Source organism: Salvelinus sp. IW2-2015, unplaced genomic scaffold (genome assembly GCF_002910315.2).
Source record: "Salvelinus sp. IW2-2015 unplaced genomic scaffold, ASM291031v2 Un_scaffold1113, whole genome shotgun sequence".
In the NCBI taxonomy this organism is placed as follows: domain Eukaryota; kingdom Metazoa; phylum Chordata; class Actinopteri; order Salmoniformes; family Salmonidae; genus Salvelinus; species Salvelinus sp. IW2-2015.
In genome coordinates, this window is record NW_019942732.1 from 517,078 (window position 1) to 534,835 (window position 17,758).

General features: G+C 39.6%; 2 protein-coding genes across 2 annotated transcripts; both read left to right on the top strand.

The window, feature by feature from the left end:
• The first annotated feature begins 580 nt into the window (after positions 1-580).
• pim2 (Pim-2 proto-oncogene, serine/threonine kinase) lies at positions 581-3,764 on the top strand. The gene is made up of 7 exons (XM_024137143.2): positions 581-1,077; positions 1,349-1,449; positions 1,592-1,642; positions 2,074-2,294; positions 2,440-2,609; positions 2,725-2,901; positions 3,031-3,764. The coding sequence occupies exons 1-7, from the start codon at positions 1,017-1,019 to the stop codon at positions 3,183-3,185; spliced, it is 936 nt and encodes a 311-aa protein (XP_023992911.1). The 5' UTR covers positions 581-1,016; the 3' UTR covers positions 3,186-3,764.
• Positions 3,765-5,786: 2,022 nt separating this feature from the next.
• Positions 5,787-17,454, top strand: slc35a2 (solute carrier family 35 member 2). Its single transcript, XM_024137144.2, has 5 exons — positions 5,787-6,109; positions 8,031-8,213; positions 10,552-10,703; positions 10,971-11,677; positions 16,985-17,454. The coding sequence occupies exons 1-5, from the start codon at positions 6,034-6,036 to the stop codon at positions 17,010-17,012; spliced, it is 1,146 nt and encodes a 381-aa protein (XP_023992912.1). The 5' UTR covers positions 5,787-6,033; the 3' UTR covers positions 17,013-17,454.
• The last annotated feature ends 304 nt before the right edge of the window (positions 17,455-17,758 follow it).

Sequence of the window (17,758 nt, forward strand, 5' to 3'; positions counted from 1 at the left end):
TTATTTTCTTGTTTGGGATGAAAATACATTTTTTTTTTCTTGGAATAAAAGAGGAAATCTTTCTGAAAAACAGCATTTTTGTGTATTTCTTTTTGCTATAACTGTACTTATTAATTTCATACCCACTCGAATTGATATACACTTCTAAATATTGAATAGCATTTTACCTGAATAATTGATTGGATTTGTACATAACGAGTGCAATGGAATTACCATTTATTCTAGTTTTTTTCAATTTTGTCTGTTATTGCCGCCCACCCTTCATTGTTTACTTGTGGCCACTGTTTTTTACTCCCACCTAAAATTAACGTTAACCTTCCGGCAGCATTTCTTTCACAAATTAATCTGCAAGGATTATCTCCAAACAATAACAGCCATAATATGAGCTGCAGGAAATGTGGCTGCAATAGTGACAGGCAGACAATACTTTGTTATTATTAATCTATTACTATACTGTCGATGATGACAGAGCTATGTGCAATTTACTTCAGTAAAATGTTAAATATTATGTTCATGCCATGAGCACACACCTATGCACAGTGAATGCAGATACAGAATCAAGCACATCATGCACTGTAAGAAGAAGAGAGATGTGCGCGCTAAAATTAAAAAGTACCACAAGGAAGGTGCTTCTCATCAAAAGACCGCTCATTTACTGGAATGTAGCTAATTCGGAGGGAAGTAGTAGTGGTGTATTAATATAGTTAAATCATGCTACATTGTGATTGGACCACAATTCAAAATACTATCACTAATGCCGCGGTGATTGGACTGGTGCTTTGTGTGGGCGTGTTCACAGCTTTAACCTTAAAAACAGCAACAAACTTTCTTTGGCCAGACGTGTCAGTTTGTTGTGCAAATTGGTCTTTCTGGGAAGCGCATCTGTCTACAGCAACTTGCTCTGTGTTGGATATTTTGAAAATTGAAGATTCTTCACGGATTAAATTCGAAATGGACATAACCTTGAACTAAATCTACACAACTGTTTTTACTTCGGATACATTCAATTTATAAAAATGTTGGACAAACGTAGTGTTGAGCTGCAATTGGATCAGGAGGATGTCAAAGGAAAAAGCGGTAAGAATTTGGAGGTGCCAGTGCCATATGTTTTTCATTTAATGGCTTATTATGTGTCATTAATGTATGGTTCACGTTTGACTGGAATATCAAGGTTGATCAAGACAGGAGGTATAGCCAGTGCAAATATTTGCTTTCACAACAAGCAAGACACATACCTAGTAATGACACAATGTAGTGAACACAGAGACAGTTTCTTACATAGCCTACCCTACATTACAATTCATTACAACTTTGACTATGTTTTGATGTATGTTATTTGACACCACAGGTAAAGAGTCCTTTGAGAAGCATTACCAATTCGGTGCGCTTCTTGGAAGTGGTGGATTTGGGTCTGTCTTTGCTGGTCAACGCATCTCAGATGGTCTGCAGGTACTTACAGCAAAATATTGTATTTCATTTTTTTCTTTCAAGTGACGAGAAAATAGTCAATGACATTAACAAAAATTCAAAACGTGTTTTTAGACCAACTTTTAAAAAATTGATATATGAACACTTGTTTATTTATCCTTAGGTGGCAATTAAGCAAGTTTCAAGTGACAGAGTGCAGCAATGGGCGCGATTGGTAAGTTTAAAAAAAACTTTATATGATTTAAGATATGCCTTTATGTTTTGTTGGGGCTTCTGCCAATTGTATTTTTTTTGTGGTTACCATTCTTGTACACCTGACAGTCTTGTCATGTGTGGAAACAAAAAGCTGGTATTTCATGCCCTCTGCTGGAAATGGAAGAGAAACCACATTTTGTTTTTTCATAACCGTGACGTAGTTGTAATTTTGTGGAAATTACGTGGTAGGGTTTTTCCTCAAATATATATATTATTTATTTTTGATTTTTTAGGAACTGAGTATCAGTACTTCCCCTGTCTGGACCAAAAAACAAATGTCAATATATGTAAAAATACAATTTTTATTCTCATGTGTTTTCGGAACAAGTATATTGATGCTGACCTAGTCATAATAATACTAACCCTCCCTCTCGCTCTCTCTGCCAACAGCCAGATGGACCCAACCTGGTACCCATGGAGATAGCCCTGCTCTTACAGCTGGGGGGTGGTGCAGGGGCAGGACCCTGGCACCATGGGGTGATCAGGATGCTGGACTGGTTTGAGGTGCCAGGACAGGGATTCCTCATCGTGTTCGAAAGACCACAACCCAGTCAGGACCTCTTTGACTTCATCACAGAGCGGGGAGCCCTGGACGAGCCACTTGCACAAAGGTATATGACTGTTTCAAGTCAGTAGACCTATTTCACTCACAGGTTGATCATCTCCACTATGTTTCCATGTTTGGGAGGCTGCTGGGTTTTCGGTGCTCATTAATGTGATTTTATATGATATTCTAATTAAGGCTTCTTTTTCCAGGTTCATGCTCCAGATAGTGGAAGCGCTGCGGTTCTGTCAAGCACAGGGGATCGTGCATAGGGATGTGAAGGATGAGAACATTTTAGTCGACACTCGGACAGGAGATGTTAAGATCATTGACTTTGGCTCCGGTGCTCTGCTCAAAGACACTGCTTACACAGAATTTGAGGGTGAGTGAAAAACACTACTTATGATATCCATATGTACCCTTCTAAACTTATTTTAGAAGTATTGATGCATCTTATTTTTTTTGTTAGTAATGTAACCATCCCTTTCTCTCACTAGGCACCAGAGTGTACAGTCCTCCTGAGTGGATCCAACATCAACACTACCATGCCCGGTCCCTGACTGTCTGGTCACTTGGAGTGCTTCTCTTCGACATGGTTTGCGGGGACATCCCCTTCGAGAGGGACAGAGACATTGTGCAGGCCACGCCAAGTTTCACCAAACGAATTTCAAAAGGTACATTACTACATAGGCCTATTCTTACTATCTGACAACATTTCTAGGGCAATGACAGAACAAATTCTGGATTTCATTTCTAAATACAATTCATCATGACTGAAAATCCTCTCTCCCCCCCCCCCCCAGAGTGCCAGTCTTTGGTTCGTTGGTGCCTTGCCTACAGACCAGAAGATCGGCCAAGCTTAGAAGATATTTTACTCCATCCCTGGATGGAGTCATCTAACGACAGTGGAGACTTGCATGGGGATCACAACTCTTTGCCAAGCCAGTCAAGCCTATGATTCCTGGATACTATTGGGTGGCTAAAGAAACTTCAGATGCCTTTTAATTAAGATCACTCTTATCTTATATTCACTGTGCTTAACTTATCAAGTCCCCCTATGGAAAGCTATTTATTTATAATTTTGTGGTGTTGCAATACTATTTTAATTTGACAATTATTATACAAAAAATACTGCACTAATGTACTACCTTAGTACAAAGAAATGTATCACACACCTATCTTGAGCCAAGGCAAACTATATCTAAATTATCTTCATAAGTGTTACAAAACGGCACATTCCATAGTAATATATTGGGAAGAGATATGTATGCTTCATTATTTTTTGAAATCATTTATGGGTATTTATTTCAATTACTATTTATTTATCTTTAGGGTTGGACTTTCTGTTTACATCAGTTATACTGGAGGCATGTCGAAGTTTCTGATACCATTTGATTCTATTATTTAATGTGATTTGGTTGAGATCACATACTTTTCCATGTGAAGACCTGGTTTTACAGGTTATTTAAGTTACCTCGTTTCAAGAGGAATAGAGGACTACAAAACAACAGTAATCCGGAGCACTATGGATATCTTAAATTTTCCATGGATTTTTTCCTGATGGTTTGGTAGTGACACAGGCAAGGCAACATCTCTATGGACACGCAAGTCAGGCTCATACGCCTCATACAATGGACTTATTCGCTGGAGCTGAGTAGTCTTGGGAATGGGACATTGACACTGTTTTCTCTGCAAAATAATATTTGCATATTATTTTGGAACTTAAACACATTTAGAATGTCAAATAGTATCCAGGATGTAATACTATCCTTCAGGATTGACCTTTAGAATGTCTGTGTAATTTTTTGTGATGGGCAGGCCTCCAAGGGTTTTATCAACACCACAGCAATGAATCATCCAAGAATGTGTCCAAACCAGAAAATAAACTGGATGATCTTTCACGTACTTTATCTTGGAGGGAAGTTCAAATCTGTGCTTCCATTTTCCTTCCTAGGACGTATGTTCTTGTTTTCTGTGGAGTTTGAAGGTTTACCTGAAGTAAATGCCTCAGTGTTTTAACCAGTGACTGTTCTAGACAATAGACAGCGTTCAAAACTGGGTGATTTACTTTTGTGTTATTTATTTACTTTTGTTCTATTGTTGCAAGAGGAACCCACATGACCAATTGTATGTATGTATATATGTTGTTGTTTAAACTTTGATGAGACTTCATCGTATGCCTTAATCTAAATCCTACCTTAATGATGGGACTGTAACGACAAACATTTTCCCTTTCCAAAAACATTCATGACTCAATTTACCCAATGGAAGAGAAATCTACATTGAAATCTTGTCATGAAAATGGGATAAAAAAAACATAATTCCACTTGATTGTTTAAAACTATCATTGACATAATCATAGTCAATGAGCTGAGGTAGCATAGTCATATTTGTTGTAAATACTTATGTATTGTTTTATACACTGCCAGTTGTCACAAATCTCTTTACATTAAATGAGAATTTCAGGAGACACATTCTGTCAAATTCTTAAGTGTACATAAAGGCTGTCAGTGTTTCTCTCTACTGTTTGGTTTTCATTAATCATGATTTCACAAGATTAGACCTCACTCATTTAGAGTGCCTTTGTAATAAGTCAAACACATATAGGAAGGATAGGCCTCCATTTAAAGGGCTTGATAGCAGTTGGAAGTTTGAACCATCACTGAGTTGTTATATCAAAACGAATGACAACAGCACTCATAAACAGGCAATGGGGTGTCCCTGACAAAAAAAAAGATGACCGTTTTGAAACTGCAGTAATGGCAGTCGACTATGGTATTTTGGACACAGTAATTGCAGAATAACTGCAGTGTACTGCAGTTATAATGCACTGTAACTGCAAAACTACTGCATTAAATAAAACTGTGGGATCATACTGCAGTTATACTGCTCTGTAACTGCAGTTACAATGCAAAATTACAGCAGTAAAAAAACTATGGCATCATACTGCAGTTAAACTGCACTCTGACTGCAATCTTTTTTTGTAAAAGGCAAGGCAACCACAGGGCAGAATGGTTTAGTACCTCACCCTGTGGGCAAGCACCAGTACTGTGTGTGTGAAAGGCAGTTATGTGACTGTTGGTTGACACTTTTGGGATATTTAAGAAGCTTGAGGATCGTATAAATTGGTATGGATCCATTAGAGGATACATTTTAAGATCCCAGTCTGTCCTAGTTGTACAATGATCAACCAACCATATTCAGCATATCAAACTTGGTTTCTCTCATCAAAGACAGGCGGACCATTAGTTGATACTTTCTTTCACAGCTCTAGTGCAATGCTGCCGTAGCCTATAATTTGAGTCTGGCGTAATCATTTTAGGCTAATGTTGAAATACGGTAGTCGTGTTTATGGTCTGCAGAAGATGAGGACAGTAATGGCGGTTAATTGGCGAGTTCGTTATGTTTGCGTCGACGGGGTTTGCACATTTTAGACCATTCCATTGGTCCTATCAATACCACCGAACGACGGAGATGCTGTCCCTCAACCCAACCACCAATAGGATCATCTGTACTGGAAGCTCTGGGGGTTTTGTGAATGTGCCAGCGAACAAGGAAATGATTGTGAAGTAAAAACGAAAAACAACACATCAGTGTTTTAATCGTAACGTGGAATGGCTCAGCTAGTGGGGTTGGGAATCCTAGCACTCGTTGTCAGTTGACGTGTGAAAGGGGCTGCAACAGCAATTGGACGCAATCTAGCTACCAGTGCTAAATTAGCTAACATTAGGTGAAAGTCAAAGGCAAGGAATTAGCTCGCTGGCTAGGTGACAACACATTCCAGTTCACATAACGTCAATGCCAACATGGCAGGGGGCAACAACAACGGCCAAGGGACAGGAGTCGGAGAGGAGAAGACGGCTTCTCCTAGACAGAGTGAAGGTAAAACTATATTTTGTTCAGCTGCTAGTTAGCAGGATGTTTAGCTGACTGCACTGTGTTGATTTGCTAGCCATGCTAGCTCATTTAGCTAACGTTAGCTAGCTAACTATACAGCTACAGGAGTGTCAGTGTATCCGGTGGCTCGTATCTAACTATTTTAAAATAGCTACCTAGTTCATTAATAAAGTATCCAGGCAGAGGATATGGCCTGTTATTCAGCGTTTATATATATATATATGACTCTGAAAGTTGCATTCAAAACGTTAGCTATAACCTCTTTCATGCATTGAGCCTGTGTGTGTGTTGTAACTGTGTGTTCCAGGTCTCTGGTAGCCTTGTCTCTGATCCTGGCCATGCTGCTGTTTAAACCTGTGTGTGTGTTGTAACTTTGGTGATGTGGAACTTTTCTTTCTCTGTCTTTACAGCCAGGTGAGGGTGGGGTCAGAAACTCCTCACACCTGTTTGAATTAACTGCGCCTTAATGTAACTAATATGAACCAACCAAACAAGTCAGACAACTAGAAGGAAAATGTGAAAAGAGTAGTCTTTTATCATACAGTAGGCAGATATTAATAATTGTAAACTGTGTGGTTCGAGCCCTGAATGCTGATTGGCTGACAGCGGTGGTTTATCAGATCTTATACCAACGGGTATGACAAAGCATTTATTTTTATTGCTTTAATTACATTGGTAACTAGTTTATAATAGCAATAAGCCATTTTGGGTGTTTGTGGTATATGGCCAATATACCACGGCTAATGGCTGTATCCAGGCACCCCCGAGTTGCGTTGTGCGTTAGAGACCAGCCCTTAGCTGTAGTATATTGGCTGTATACCACACCCCCTCGGGCCTTATTGCTTAAATAATGCACGGTATAAATCAGCACAGTAGTTTATTATATGTTCTGTTTGCTGTTGAAAGTAAAAGTGAAATTGAAAACATTATTGGCATTGTTAAATTCAATTTTCATAATAGCAAGCTAGGACTGATGTTTTGGTTTAGCAAGTAATTTTGTTTGGTTACCAAGGTAACAACTGTAGCTATCTGCTTAAACATGCCAGCTAGCTACTTCAGTGCATGTTGAACACATTTCTAGCGACAAATGTGTTAAATTATAGCCATGGTATTTAAGTGATAATGCCCTCGAAGCCGGTGTTTGGAGGATATATTGGCACGGGTGTTGTTAGGCCTGAGATGGCAAACCGTACCAATATATCCTCCAAACACCGGCTTTGAGGGCATTATCACTTTTATACAACATATTCAAATAATGATTGACATATTTTCATAAACGTTATTTGGATTAATATCTTCCTTCCACAAGTTATAGTCCCTACACATCTAGGGTTGCAACCCAAGCCGGTTGTTCGTTTGTTCAATCAGTTCGGTTGCCAGAGACGGGACTCAGTCGTTCAGTCTTTTTGTTCTGCATCTATGGACGTGACCCAGTCGTAGCCATATTGGCTGGCAACGTTCTTATCCCTTGCTATCAAATAAACGTCACAATGCAAGTGTTGTCTTAACCGCACCATATTCCTGCCGAGTTAGACAGCGGGCTGCCATTAGACCACGCAAGACTTCCTACCACAAAATCTACCACTGTTTACACAGCAGGAATATGGTACAGTGTGGACAAAAGTTGGATTCAGATGTTTCTTTGATAGCTAGGAACAACTTCACTTTATGTCTGATAAGTAAAATTCTTAGAAATTATACATATGGTTTTGTTGATAGGAAACTTTTTTGGGGGGTGACGACAGAGGGGTTCCAACCAATACACAGACTCCCGAAGTTGTCCCAAAGCTATGCTCTGTCTATGTCTTGTGAGAATAGATTTTCATCTGGTTCAACTGGCTTGGATTTTCAGCTATGCATGCAAAGTAGTCTAATGATGTCATCTGATGTTGTCTTCTTACTACAGTGAACAGAAAGCTGAAATACATCAGTTTGGCCATCCTTGTTGTCCAGAATGCCTCTCTCATCCTCAGCATTCGCTATGTCCGTACGCTGCCCGGTGATCGTTTCTTCACCACCTCTGCAGTGGTTATGGCAGAGGTGCTCAAAGTACTTACCTGCCTTCTCATCATTTTATTCCAGAGAAAAGGTAAGCCTCAATTATTGAATATTGAAACCCCCTAAGGTCAATGTCCGCGCCTGTACGGAAATGTAATTAGCATAATACAAAATCCCCAATAAAAATCTGTCAGTTTAAGTTCTAGATATGTTTTTTTGCATTGGATGCATCTCAATCCCCTGCATCCGTCTGTCGCACTTCCGCATCTGCTGGCAGAGCTGGAGCGGTGTTTGTCAGACCATGAGACATCTCGAAAATCGGTATTCTCACAAAATTGTCTGAACAGTTTGGCCTACAAACTATGGTGAACAGATGAGACTCTCACGAACACAAGGGTGTTCTCTGTTTTGCTCTACGACCCCCACAAGCGTCTTGAGACTTATCTGAAGTCGGTACAGCTGATCTGCCAACTTCTATCTGAACAGTTTGGGCTACAAAAATAATATGACGCCTCTGGGTAAAGGTGAGACTCACGAACATGTGCAGTGCATTCAGAAAGTTTTCGGACCCCTTCCCTTTTTCCACATTTTGTTCTTTTACAGCCTTATTCTAACATGGATTAAAAAATTATTAATCTACACACAATACCCTATAATCACAAAGCAAAAAGTATTTTTTAAACATTTTTGGAAATGTATTAAAAATAAAAAAGATACCTTATTACACATAAGTCCCTTTGCTATGAGACTCGAAATTGAGCTAAGGTGAATCCTGTTTCCATTGATCGTCCTCCATTGATCATATTTCTACAACTTGATTAGAGTCCACCTGTGGTAAATTTAATTGATTGGACATGATTTGGAAAGGTCCCACAGTTGATAGATTTTGCTCTGACGTACACTAAGCCATGAGGTTGAAGGAATTGTCCGTAGAGCTCAGACAGGATTGTGTCGAGTCACAGATTTGTGGTAGGGTACCAAAACATTTCTGCAGCATTGAAGGTCCCGAAGAACACAGTGGCCTCCCTCATTCTTAAATGGAAGAAGTTTGGAACCACCAAGATTCTTCCTAGAGCTGGCCGCCCGGCCAAACTGAGCAATCGGGGGAGAAGGGCCTAGGTTAGGGAGGTGACCAAGAACCAGATGGTCAGTCTGACAGAGCTAAAGACTTCGCTGTGGAGATGGGAGAACATTCCAGATGCGCAACCATCTCTGCAGCACTCCACCAATCAGGTGTTTATTTATGGTGGAGTGGTGAGACGAAAGCCACTCCTCATTAAAAGGCACATGACAGCCCGCTTAGAGTTTGCCAAAAGGCACCTAAAGAACTCAGATCATGAGAAACAATATTCTCTGATGAAACCAAGATTGAACTCTTTGGCCTGAATAACAAGTGTCACATCTGGAGGAAACCTGGCACGATCCCTACGATGAAGCATGGTGGTGGCAGCATCATGAGCACTCAGGACCTCAGAYTGGGGCGAAGGTTCACCTTCCAACAGGACAATGACCCTAAGCACATAGCTAAGACAATGCAGGAGTGCCTTCGGGACAAGTCTCTGAATGTCCTTGACTGACCCAGCTAGAGCCCCGACTTGAACCCGATCGAACATCTTTGGAGAGACCGGAAAATAGTTGTGCATTGAGAGGATCTGCAGAGAATGGATGAAACTCCCCAAATACAGGTTGGCTGTAATCGCTGCCAAAGGTGCTTCAACAAAGTACTGAGTAACTATTTTTTTTACTTCAAGGGGTCTTAAAATTCTAAATCAAATAGCAAAATTATGCTTGGTTTGACCTGTATTAAACATTCCATATAGCTTAGTAGAATGGGTTAATGTGTTGAACCAAGGAGTGTTGAACCAAGGAGCGCAGTCGTTGATAATATCAAACAGAAATGTTTTACAAGAATTCAGGGAGAACACCTCCAGAGCAGAAGCAAAGAACATGAATTGGAGACAGGCCCTTAATATTCTAATCAGACCGTACCCAATGTTCTACAAACATCAGCCTGAGAATCTTGTACGAAGTCAAAACAAAAGACAGTGACTTTGCCAGCTGCTACAGAATCGGTGTTCATAATGTCATCAATACAATAATAATCAGTGTGTCCTGGGTCCTTGTACCTTCAGTAGCCCGGACGTCAATCATTCAGTAACAATTCTGCTACTGACCATCAACCAGTACACAAATGAATATAGCACTGGAAGCATTGTGTTAATTACTCTTAACTGAATATGAACTTTATTCATCTTAAATATTTCCATTTACATTGTGTTTACTGCAGATTTTTTTTTGGCATTGTTTTTAAAGTTCAATACTTGGCTAATTTGTGTTGTCAATACACATGACCTACCTGCAAAATGTAAATGTGTTGGTCGGCATTTTCACCTGTCCCTTACAATCAACTCGCTCTCTCCCTCTCCCAGGAAACCTAAAGGAGTTTATTGTATTGCACTACAACTCCATTGTCATCCAATACAAGGACACGCTTAAACTGGCTGTCCCAGCCCTCATCTATACCTTGCAGAACAACCTCCAGTATGTGGCTATATCCAATTTACCAGCAGCTACTTTCCAGGTTAGTTGCTCTGGCTGCCCGGTAATGAGATGATGTGTTTCTTCTAGCGTCACATCCTTGATTATGATATCTCATAGCAAATCACTTTACCACAAGCATAAACCCCTTGAGTACCCCACAATAGCCTATAATGCAATTTGTTTGTTTTTCCCCATACCCTCCTGTAAGCCTTTTTACATTTAAAAAAAATGATTTTAGTCTGCAATATGCTAAATGTATGTTGGTAAATGCTGTTTGGTTTAATGAATGTTGTGGTTATTTCTCCAGGTGACCTACCAGCTGAAAATTCTGACCACAGCCCTTTTCTCTGTGCTGATGCTGCGGAAGAGCCTATCACGGATTCAGTGGCTGTCCCTGCTCCTGCTGTTCACTGGGGTTGCTATTGTACAACTGGAGCAGGAAGGAAAACGGAAGGAGACTACAGTCACTGGACCGAGCCAGAACTATGCCAAAGGACTGGTGGCAGTGATAGTGTCCTGCCTCTCCTCTGGCTTTGCTGGAGTGTACTTTGAGAAAATCCTTAAGGGCAGCTCAGCCTCTGTGTGGATGAGGAACATCCAGCTGGGCATATTTGGCACTCTACTAGGCCTGTTGGGGATGTGGTGGAACGATGGCCTTGCCATTGCAGAGAAGGGCTTCCTGTTTGGGTACACACCCATGGTGTGGGGTGTCATCTTTAACCAGGCTTTTGGGGGTTTACTGGTGGCGGTGGTAGTGAAGTACGCAGACAACATCCTGAAGGGGTTCGCCACTTCCTTTTCCATCATCGTCTCCACTGTAGTCTCTGTCTACCTCTTTGGGTTCCACGTGGACCTCCTCTTCACTCTGGGTGCTGGTCTGGTCATTGGAGCCGTCTATATGTATAGTCTGCCCAAAGCAGCTGCTCCCTCCCCGTCTACTGCTACCCTCTCCTCTTCCAGCCACAGTCTCGCCGACGGCGCTGGAGACTCAGAGACGGAAGCTTTCCTCCCAAAGTCAGTCCTGGTGAAATGAGCGATCTGCAATCCTGTCTGTCCTTCTCTTCTTCCTTTCAAATCTCATTATTTTTCCATCTGGACTAAAACAAACTTTGCTTTCCATCTTTATCTTTCTGCTACGGTACTTATATTTAATTTGGGAACTTCATATCAATAGATTTTTTTGATACAAATGGAAGGGGTAGGGCATCTCTGTATTTTAGTTCTGTAGATAGCCCAAGGTTGTTTTTCCTCAGACTGTCCATCAGTTTATTCTGCCTATAATGGAATGGGTAGCCAGAGATTTTAACTCCGTTTTCGTGCAGTAGTCTGCTAAGTTTCAATACTTTCTGAAAGCACAAGAGGGTGAAGTATGAAAACTTGTGATATTCTGTTCATGTTAATCATGCCTCTGGGAATATCTTTGCTTTCAATACTTAGTTCTCTACAGACCCCTCTTTGCCTTAAACAATGTATTTTTAATCAAAAGAAAGCCTTACTACATATCCAGATGACTTGTCAGAGGACTTAAAATACAGCTGCAACTTTTGTGGTTTTTTAAATTTAAGTTATGGTCTTCAAGAAACCTAGTTACTTGGATACAGCTCTTCAGACAGAGTCTGGCCATTCTACCATAAAGGCCTGATTTAGTGGAGTACTGCAGAGATGGTTGTCCATCTGAACTATAATGGAATATAGTTGAAAGATTTCCAATTGGCATGGCGACTTTATAAATGTCTGTAAACCTAGAAACTGAAAAGGAGTTTGAGGTGTTCCGGAATTAATTTATTTCTGTCTGCTCTCGTTTGAGCTCTTCAGGTGTACTTTAATTTCTGAAGTAGACCCAACTAATCCCATCCTAACGGCGCCTAAAAGGGAGGCTAGTTTAGGGTGGGCCGGGCTAGTTTGGGCACCACCTGAGCTAATGGTCATGTGCCTTTTCTCTTTCATTTGTACAGTAATGATATAATTTGTTGGCAAAAGTTGAAAATGTATAAATAATATCACATTTATAATTTCATTTTTTGCTTCGAATAATTGTGACAGGTTTGTGGAAATATGCTCATGCTCATATTTATACACAAACTGTTCTCTAAGATGTCTTTTTTTTTTTTTTTTTTTTTTTTAGATATCAACTGGAGTTGATGGAATGTTTTAATGTTTTTTGTCAAAGTGGAAAGTGTTTGTCCCTGAGCAAAAAACACAGAGTAAACTGGACAAGTATCAAATGGTAAAGCATTAGTTGTGGGTGTTTTTTTTTTTACACTCAAGTCTGCTTTATTATCATATTAAATGAGGGAGCTTTTCTCTTTAAATCGAAGTTAAATCCCAATGTTACCAGAGAATATTGAACATACTTGCTTAGATTTTGCAAGAATGGTTTCTTTAAAATCATCARGCTGACAAGGACAATATACTGTATTTTTAAGCAGCTAAAATCATTTTCGTCATGAATTGGTTTATTTAGTTTTTGTTTACTTTTGGGCTGTTGGTGTTGGATTGGGTTAGAAATTCAGATACAGCTGCTCATAGTCTTTTGACCTACAGCCAATTCATATAATTTAAAATGCATAAATAAGTAGGCCTGTATATAGAATTATATCTTAAGTCTGGGTTAGTATCATTGACATTAAACAAATGAATTGATAGACTTATTAAAGGCAGTTTGAAAATGCTTTACAATTGGAATTCATAAGGCAGGTGATATTTCTCACAATTTGTCTGTGGTCATTTTTYAGTGTGAAATATCAGGAAAAAAACTAATTGATACAGTTTAGATCAAGAAAAKTATTTATCTGAAATGTAAGACTATGTTCATGACTTAGCTATTTCTGTACACTCAGACAAAAGCATACTTTATTTAGTCATCAACATTTTACTACAGTATCCACATGCCTTTTGGCCTCTGAGAAATGACCTGACCACCATATGCTGGAATAATTATTGGACACTTACGTGTTACCTATTTAAGTTATCTAAGAAATAGTATCTGGTCTCAGTATGATGAGGTTATCGTTGTGTTCCTCCTCAGACTATTAGCAGCTGTTCAATATGGGATGAATTTGTCTGCGTTCATTGCCTTCAATGTTGATACAGAGTCACTGGCCTCCACTTGGTGTCTTATTGTCCCACATCACTGTTCAGCRTTGGATGCATTTATATCTGTGTGATATGAAATGAACGTATGAAGAAAAAGATAGTTATCATGGTTAGTTTGCACTTTTTACGAATGCCTCTTTGTACATACTTCTTTTAGTAAAACTTTTATAAAACGGGAGCTGGTTTCCATCCCTCTGTGGATTTTGTCTTAATTCATGTATACTGAACAAAAATATAARCGCAACATGCAACAATTTCAATGCTTTTACTGAGTTACAGTTCATATAAGGAAACAAGTCAATTGAAATAAATTAATTAGGCTCTAATCTATGGATTTCACATGAATGGGCAGGGGCGCAGCCATGGGTGGGCCTGTGAGGGCATAGGCCCACCCACTGGGGAGCCAGGCTCAGCCAATCAGAATTAGTTTTCCCCCCRAAAAAGGCTTTATTACAGAAAGAAATGCTCCWCAGTTCCATCAGCTGTCCGGGTGGCTGGTCTCAGACGATCCCGCAGGTGAAGAAGCYAGATGTGGAKGTCCTGGGCTGGCGTGGTTTCACGTGGTTRTGAGGCAGGTTGGACGTACTGCCAAAATCAATAAAATTACATTGGAGGCGGCTTACGGTAGAGAAATTAATTCAATTCTCTGGCAATAGCTCTGGTGGACATTCCTGCAGTCTGCATTCCAATTGCACGCTCCCTCAACTTGAGATATCTGTTGTATTATGTTGTGTGACAAAACCGCATTTTAGAGTGGCCTTTTATTGTCCCCAGCACAAGCTGCACCTGTGGGAATGTTCATGCTGTGTAATCAGCTTCTTGATATGCCCCACCTGTCAGATGGATGGATTATCTTGGCAAAGGAGAAATACTCACTAAGAGGGATAAAAACAAATTTKTGCACAAAATTTGAGCGAAATAAGCTTTTTGTCTATATGGAAAATTTCTGGGATCTTTTATTTCAGCTCATGAAACATGGGACCAACACTTTACATGTTGCGTTTATATTTTTGTTTAGTATAATTGTAATGTAAGTACAAAATCCTGTGTCCCTTTATAAGTAAAGCTAACAAAATGTTAACACTGTAATATTACACTTGGTGCAGAGCACCACCAGGAGTGTCTTCACCGTGATCCAGTGCACTGTTGCATCCGTTTAAGTCATAAGGCCGTTCGTATCCCTGCATCTTTTTCCAACGACGAATTATCGCCTGTAGTGACAGAGATGTCGAGAGATGCTATTGTCCATCAACGTTAAAAGACAACTATCCCAGTCAAACCAGTAACATCGGCTTGCCTACAATTTTTGCATGCTAAACTGGGAGTGAGAGACAAGTGAATATCAGGGGGGGGGGAAATCAGGATAAACATCAGTCAACCATTTTTGTCGGAAGCGATACAGTACACTGCCTTTAAGAGTGTTTGACTTATAGTACCAGCCAAAAGTTTGGACACCTACTCATTCAAGGGTTTTTCTTTATTTTTTATTATTTTCTACATTGTAGAAYAATAGTGAAGACAAACTATGAATTAACACATGGAATCATGTAGTAACCAAAAGTGTTAAACAAATTAAAATATTTTAGATTCTTCAAAGTAGCCACCCTTTGCYTTGACAGTTTTGCACACACTCAACCAGCTTCATGTAGAATGCTTTTCCAACAGTCTTGAAGGAGTTCCCACATATGCTGAGCACTTGTTGGCTGCTTTTYCTTCACTCTGTSGTCCAACTCATCCCAAACCATCTCAAATGGGTTGAGGTCGGGTGATTGTGGAGGCCAGGTCATCTGATACAGCACTCCATCACTCTCCTTCTTGGTAAAATAGCCCTTACACAGCCTRGAGGTGTGTTTTGGGTCATTGTCCTGTTGAAAAACAAATGATAGTCCCACTAAGTGCAAACCAGATGGGATGGCATATCGCTGCAGAATGCTGTGGTAGCCATGCTGGTTAAGTGTGCCTTGAATTCTAAATAAATCACAGTCACCAGCAAAGCACTACCACACCACCTCCTCCATGTTCCACATTAGGAACCACACATGCAGAGATCATCCGTTCACCAACTCTGCATCTCACAAAGACACGGCGGTTGGAACCAAAAATCTCCAATTTGGACTCATCAGACCAAAGGACAGATTTACACCGGTCTAATGTCCATTGCTTGTGTTTCTTGGCCCAAGCAAGTCTCTTCTTATTGGTGTCCTTTAGTAGTGGTTTCTTTGCAGCAATTTGACCATGAAAGCCTGACTCAGCAGTCTCCTCTGAACAGTTGATGTTGAGATGTGTCTGTTACTTGAACTCTGTGAAGCATTTATTTGGGCTGCAATTTCTGAGGCTGGTAACTAATGAACTTATCCTCTGCAGCAGAGGTAACGTCTTCCTTTCCTGTGGCGGTCCTCATGAGAGACAGTTTCATCATAGCGCTTGATGGTTTTTGCGACTGCACTTGAAGAAATGTTCAAAGTTCTTGAAATGTTCCTGATTTCCTGACCTTCATGTCTTAAAGTAATGATTGACWGTMATTTCTCTTTGCTTATTAGAGCTGTTATTGCCATAATATGGACTTGGTCTTTTACCAAATAAGGCTATCTTCTGTATACCACCCCTACCTTGTCACAACACAACTGAATGGCTCAAACGCATTAAGGAAAGAAATTCCACAAATTAACTTAACAAGGCACACCTGTTAATTGAAATGAAAAAGGGTGGCTAATTTGAAGAATCTCAAATATAAAATATATTTTGATTTGTTTAACACTTTTTTGGTTACTACATGATTCCATGTGTATAAAGAAAAACCCTGGAATSAGTAGGTGTGTCCAAACTTTTGACTGGTACTGTATATTTCAATGTTTATAATTTGATTGACCAGCTGTGCCTTGGCTTGCCCTATCTTAACATTCCCCACACCAGTGTCTCAGTTCTACCGTGGTTATGTCACATATGTGTGTGTGTATATATATATATATATATATATATATATATATATATATATATATATATTCAGTGTTTATTGAGCTTTTCGCTACCCTATTTTCTGAGATGTATGGTTCTAAAGTTCTCCCCAGGGAGAATGTTTATTTTCACATTAGTTCATGTGAGACAATAACATGTCTTTTTTTTTTGATAAGGTTGTTATTGTATTTGCTTAGGACAGAACAAAGATCTCTTCTTGAAAACAATATCTGACTGGTGCTTTGTGTTCCATTTTCTCTCTGTTCCTAGGGCCTCTGAAAAGGAAAAAGGATGCTAAGAAAGTGCTTCACGTCTGAAGGCATACCATGCCTGCATCTCATGCCAAAGTGATGTTGAAAGGAAAATTATTACAAATGCCTTCTATTAATTTAATTGAAATTCCTATACTAGTAGATCTGTTGGAGATGTTTGCCTCGGATGCGAATGGGTATTGTATGAAGAGAATTACATTATCTTTTAATCATGCTTAGTTTACATGTAACAGATCAGGAGTTGAAACTTCCTTTGTAGAAAATATTTCCTTACACGGTTGCCTTACTATTTATCTATATAACATTAACATGAGTTCTTGTTAAAAAATAATTTYCTGCTCCGTATCTACCCATTTATAACAAGTATTATTTAATCCCCATAAGATTGTTGAATAGTGTTTAATTATTACCGTAGTATGATGTGTGTGATGCATTGAAACACTAATATCAGCCTTTAATGTAAATCTATCACGGCCTATATTTTACTTTTATTTTTGATGTGTTTGTTCAACACCCAGCTAAGCAAAACTGAAAATGTGTTGAGGGCAGCAGGTAGCCTAGTGTTTTAGAGGGTTGGGCCAGTAACCGGAAAGTCGCTGGTTCGAATCTGTAGCCGATTAGGGGGGGAATCTGTCGATGTGCCCTTGAGTTAGTTAATTACTCCTGTTAGTTGCTCTGGATAAGAGCATCTGCTAAATATATGTAAATGTGTTGACTTTTATTTGGGTTGAAGACAGTACATGATCATTTGGCGCCATCTACTGAACAATAT